General features: G+C 41.8%; 1 protein-coding gene across 1 annotated transcript in view; it reads left to right on the top strand.

Moving 5' to 3' along the window:
- The first annotated feature begins 1,910 nt into the window (after positions 1-1,910).
- panx2 (pannexin 2) overlaps positions 1,911-6,000 on the top strand; it is a 47,309-nt gene continuing 43,219 nt past the window's right edge. The window contains exons 1-2 of the mRNA XM_043713737.2: positions 1,911-2,632; positions 3,014-3,329. Of these exons, the coding sequence (XP_043569672.2) occupies positions 3,104-3,329 (226 nt within the window). The 5' untranslated portion in view covers positions 1,911-2,632; positions 3,014-3,103. The remainder of the gene's footprint in view (positions 2,633-3,013; positions 3,330-6,000) is intronic.

The following is a 6,000-nucleotide window of genomic DNA, read 5'->3' as shown; positions in this document are numbered from 1 at the left end:
ATAGTTTCTTAGAGTAGTATGTTGCAGAACTATCCAAGAACAGGCTATTTTAAATCTGGTTATCCACTTTGAAACAAAAATGATTGAAACATAGGAACAGAAGTAGGCCATTCAGTTCATTGAGTCTACTCCACTGTTCAATTATACATAGCTGTTCATTGACTTCAAAGCCACTTTCCCACATTTTTTTCCATATTCCTTAATATCATTAGTCTCCAGAAATTTATCGATTTCTATTTGAGGCTAATTTTTCACTCAGATGGTTGCCCATCACTTGGTGAAGGAGCAGTGTTCTGAAAGCTTGTGATTTCAAATACTTTAACCTGCTGTCATGTGACTTCTGACATTATCTAATTAAATGGAAGAGCAGGCCAGGCAGTGAAACGGCCTATTCCTGTTCCTAACTCTCATGTTTGTACGTGTGTACACCTATATCATTTCAGCCCAGCCTTGGAGCTGGCCTCTGTTTGGCTGCTCCAATGTTTGTCTTCACCACATGGAGTTGAGGTCATGTAGCTATTCTGGTTAGCTACCACTCCCTGGTGTTATGTGTCACCTTGTTCTGCAAGAGTGAGATGAAGGAGTGAGTATGATACGATTGGCGAATGAACCTGAGATGTTTGTGGACAAGCTGAGAGTTTTTTCCTTTTATCCATTCATGGAATGAAGTTGTCTCTGGCTAGGCCAGCATTTATTGCCCAGCAGGCAGTTAGGAGTCAATCTCATTGCTGTGGGTCTGCAGTCACATGTAGACCAGATTGGGTAGGGATGGCAGTTTCCTTCCCTAAAGGATGTTAGTGAACCAGATGGGCTTTTCCTGACAATTAACAATGGATTCACGGTCATCATAAGACTCTGAATTCCGGATATTTCTTGAATTCAAATTCCACTCTCAGCCATGGCAGGATTTGAACTTAGGTCCTCACAACATTATCTGGGTCGCTGGATTTAACAGTCCAGCCTTAATACCAGTAAGCTATCACTTCCCCTAGTGTCCGGCTTGAAGCAGTTCGAAGATGGACATGACTTAACGCTGTACTGGTGGATGGGTTTTATATGGGTAGAACTGGATCTTGAGGTCTGGGTTTTGCTTGATAGAGGCTGTTAGCAAGTGAATGAAGTTACGGCAATGCAACATTATGACAGCCTTATGATTCACTTATAAATTCACTCATCTTGACCACCCTTGTGATAGCATTAGAATTCTACGTGTACAATATCTGGGTTTTCGGGTTTATACTGCTAGCACTGGCCATCTCAGTTACCTGCTGCTACAGCCTTCCTAGTACCTGGGTACCCGAACAGACATGGAGCACCCGCTGATCCTACCATATCTCCCCCTTCCCCCAATACGCACAGGGAGCAGGACCTCGCGCGTTGCCTTTACCTCGTGCATCATGATCTCCAGGGCAAACCTTGGAGCATTCTCCAAGGGGTGCTGCACCGTTTCCAATCCCCTTGCTGCTTGAAATGGCTCCTGTTAACCACCCCTCTAAACCTACTGCAGTCAGACAGTCTTTAAGAGAATCGGGCTGGCTTCGTGTGATATTCAACTTGCACTGAGATAATGTTGGACTGCTGTTTTTAATCACTTCAGTGAACAGCCGGCACAAAGTTTGCCCGCTGCCTGCGTCAGAAGGGGAGTTATTCATGCATTAACGGTCCTTTTTCCCTAATCCACTCCAATCGTGCTCCAAAGTTTTGTTTTGGGAACAAAATAGATATGTGACACTAATGAGAGGTTGTAGCTTTGAGAGTTGTGTCCGTGAGCGCTGTGAATGCTGACAAAGGGTACGGGATATTTATGCCCTGAACAATGTTTTATCAAGCTAGAAGCTTGACGTGACTATTACACACATCAGGAGGTGCAAATTAATGTGTTTATGCTTTAAAAGAACAATGGACCTCAATTTCAATATCAGCAACCTGTATCGTAATAAAATGACAGGCAAGCGAACAGACACGTCATGAGTCAGGCAAACTGTTTCCTGGAGACCAAACCTGGAATGCATTTTCCACAAACGTGCTGCAGGGTAAAAAAAAAGAGGACTCCGGCAAGCAGCCTGACCGCAGCTTGAATCGTGGGAGTGGATCCAAGTGATTTGTTGTTGAGTGTGCAGCACACGGTGGGGCTTAAGAAGCAGCTGATTGGCGGTCGGATGTGAAGCCGGAATTGGACGGAGCCCTCTTGGACAGCTGCTCACCCAGCTGTGGAATGGCACCTCCGCTGCAGTTTCACGTGTTTACCTCGCCAGTCACACAGCAATGAATGGAGCACGGCAGCTGCGCTAGGAGCTGGCTATGGTGCTGAAACCAGTTGTGTTCTGCAGCAGGCTTGCCTCAGCTGTGGCTGCCGCTCCTCCCGAACATCGGACGCCGTTTGGAAGTATTCTCCCTGCTCTTTCTGATCGGCTCGCTGAAAGTTGTCAGATAAAGCAGAAGCGATTACACCGCGGGAGGCAAAAAAAAACACCGTGCATTTCTGAACGATGAGGGCAAATGGTAAACTCCAATCGTCGTTTTCTCAGTGTGAATTCGAGCCGCAACAGTGAAGGCTCGATCATTACTGCTCATCAAAGAATGAGGATTTGAGAAACAGCTCATTTTAACACTTCTGATCTTAACCGACTCGGTGAGCCCATGTTTTTTTCAAAAAGTTGAATGTATGACACGTAGAACAGTTTCGCTTTATTTTGGATAATATGTTGATGAGAAGATAGTTAGATTTTCTCTTTATTTTCCACACTTTTATATGTAGTCAGTAAACTAATGCTTCAGGATGATTTTAATCAATGAAGATTGACTAATGAAGTCAATTTTAGTCAGAGGGAATGAAAGATAGTGTTCTACTACAACTGGGATGTGTCTTGGTGCAATGATGTAGTTTTTTTTTCGCTAACTGGCGGATGATCGAAGTGCTAATTTTTTTTCCTCCCTGATGTTTGGTGTGTGTCACGATCCGCATATCTAAACATGATGCTTGTTGTTGTTGTTGTTGTTAATATGTTAACAGAAAGCGATCTTTCGGAAAATCAGTCGCTTTCCAGCAAAGGACGATCCAGCGCAAGCCGGTTCCACGGATCAGATCTGCACTCAGTGACGAATGCACAACATCATAGATCACCAACCAGACATGGCTACTGCGCTGTTAGCTGGAGAAAAGCTCAAGGAGCTGATCCTTCCGGGCCAACAAGATGAGAAAGGTTCGCCCTTTGCAGCCTTCATGGTTCAACTAAAGCTAGAACTCCCCTTCGACAGAGTAGTGTCCATCGGGACTGTCATTATCCCCATCCTCTTAGTCACATTGGTATTTACTAAAAATTTTGCAGGTAAGAAGATCGAGAAGTGTACAACCCAACACCATTGGCAATCATGTTAAAACTGGTGTACCAGGTCGGCATTCTCAGTCATTGCTAATGTATATATTTCCCTTATGTTGCCTAACGGAAGATCCAGCGAATCAACCGCAGTCACATTCACGCTTCACTCTCATCCTGTGCCCTTCTTAGCTCCATCTCCCTGTTAATTAGAACTTTCACTGGGACTCTTTATTGTTGACATCTGACCTTCAAAATGAACAGAGTGTGGCAGTGGTGCCACTTTAAGGAGTAGCATTATACGTAGACTGCTGCATTCTACGCGTTAAACCCGCCCTCCCAAACTAACTGCTTCAGAAGATGTAGGGTATGATTCAAGTGTGTTTATAACTGAAAGGCACGGCCCATCAAAACAGCTCGTAAACAATGCCTTAGTTCTCCTTTGTGTGATTTTAAACCCATACGGTAATAGCTCTGCCTCATGAGAAGCATTTGTCAAATCTTTTTATATCTGTGAAAGACCCTGGCATATCTCCCTTCTGAAAAGATTTGTGTAAGTGACGCATCTCCATGCAATTGGCATGAAGTTTATGATGTGATTCGACCATTTAAAGCAACACAAACAAATTTAGTTGTGGGTGAGTGGAGAATAAGCAATCATGTTTGTCTCCCTTAAAGGACTGATGGGTTAAAAACTTGTAAGACATTTTATTAAGACTTTTAAACTAAGGCTTTTAATTAAAATTTATAGTCCACATTCAAAACAATTGTCATCAATTGGACCTGCTACAAATAGTCTGCACCATTCAGTTGCCACTAAAAGTTAACCAGTCTGAAGTACTCCTTGGAAATCTTTTCTGCTTTTAAGCATGTTATGTTGTTATGTAATTAAAACCTACCCCTCAGTACAAATATTTACATTTCTCTGCTCAATCCAATCTTTCCAAAAGACAGTAAAATCCTAAAATAATGCATTCATTTCACTTTTGTTTCATTTATTCCATTCTTGCTTTTGAGCCCTTGACGTTATGAAGTTAGTTGTTGAAAATGCAATGTTGTCTACCATTTAACTATTAATAGTCAAGCAATAAGCATTTAAAAGTAAAGAGAATGATTGCACGTTGCTTTTAGATACCTGTGCTCTGTGTATTTTTTTTGGTCTGTAGTTTACAGGATGGACCACTCTAATGTGTATATTTGTGCAGGCATTTTAGATATTTCTGGGACATGGGTAATCTGGGTGAAAGTATATGTTGCCCTGAGAGCAGTAAGCATTAAACACATAATGTGGAACTGTAACAACTCAACAAGTGTGGCAGAGTTCTGTCCAAGCAGAGCATTACTGAAGCATTTTTAAAAAATAATCCAGCAGCTTCTGTTGGCTAATCAACAGTAAGCAGATTTGGAATAAATTGGTCATTTTCATGTTGGTAAGACATAACTAGTGCCACAGGGTTTTGATTCTTGGACCCCAACTATTTACATTCTACAGTAATGACATGGATTGGGGATATAAAGTACAAAAGCAATTTTTTTCTGATGACAATAAAATAAGTGGGAAAGTAAGTTGCAATTAAGAAGTAAGAAATTTAAGAATGGATATGGGTAGGTTGGGGAATGTGCCAAAATTTGGCAGCTGAAGTTGAATGTGGTTAAGTGTGAGGTTATCCATTTTGATAAGAGGAATAGAAAGGCAACTTATTATCTAAATGGAGAGAAACTTCAGAGTGCTACAGTGCAGAGGGATCTGGATGTCCTCATGTATGAAATGGATTTTTGGCATTTATTGCGAAAGGGATGGCCCAGAACAAGAGGGCATAGTTCTAAGATAAGGGGTAGCAGATTTAAAACAGAAATGTGGAATTCACTATCCCAGAGTGTACTGGATGCTTGGAACTTGAGTAATTTAAGAAGGAGATAGACATATTTTTAATCATTAATGGAGGGTTATGGAGAGTGAGAAGGAAAGTGCAGTTGAAGCCAAGATGAGGTCAACCATTGTATCAAATGGTAGATCTGGCTGGGCTGCTGCAGGAAGGCTGAATTGTCTACTCTTGCTCATATTTCTTATGTTCGCTTGTCCTTACGTCCTTTCATGGTCATTTTTGGTGATAACCCACATCTTAGCAAATGTATGGAATTCATTTTTGTCACTTGTTCTGTTTAGATTGACGCACAATGATCTTCAGGTAAAGTTAGCACAGAGTTGGAAGCAGTAATGGATTACATATGAACAAAGAACAAAGAACAGCACAGTACAGGAACAGGCCCTTTGGCCCACCAAGACTGTGCTGATTAAAAAATGCTTTCTTTAACTAAAAAACTTCTTGCCTCTCCACAGTCTGTAATCCTTTCATTCCCTGCCTATTCATGTGTCTGTCAAGATACCTCCTAAACTTTCTTTGCATCTGCTTCTAACAGCTCCTCTGGCAGCACATTCCAGGTGCTTACCACGCTTTGTGTAAAACAATTGCCTCTCACATCTCCTTTAAGTTTGTCCCCTTTTACCTTAAACCTATGTTCCCTAGTAATTGACATTTCTACCCTGGGAAAAAGACTCCAACTATCTATTCTATCCATGCCTGTCATAATCTTGTAAACATCTGTCAGGCCACCCCTCATCCTTTGACGTTCAAGTGAAAACAAACCAAGTTTGTCCAATGCCTCCTTATAGCTAATACCG

The sequence above is a fragment of the Chiloscyllium plagiosum genome, unplaced genomic scaffold (assembly GCF_037043375.1).
Source record: "Chiloscyllium plagiosum isolate Xiang-an unplaced genomic scaffold, Cpla_swu_hap1 HiC_scaffold_23, whole genome shotgun sequence".
Classification (NCBI taxonomy): domain Eukaryota; kingdom Metazoa; phylum Chordata; class Chondrichthyes; order Orectolobiformes; family Hemiscylliidae; genus Chiloscyllium; species Chiloscyllium plagiosum.
Note: the sequence above shows the minus strand (reverse complement) of the source record. Positions and strands in the feature narration are given on the sequence as shown.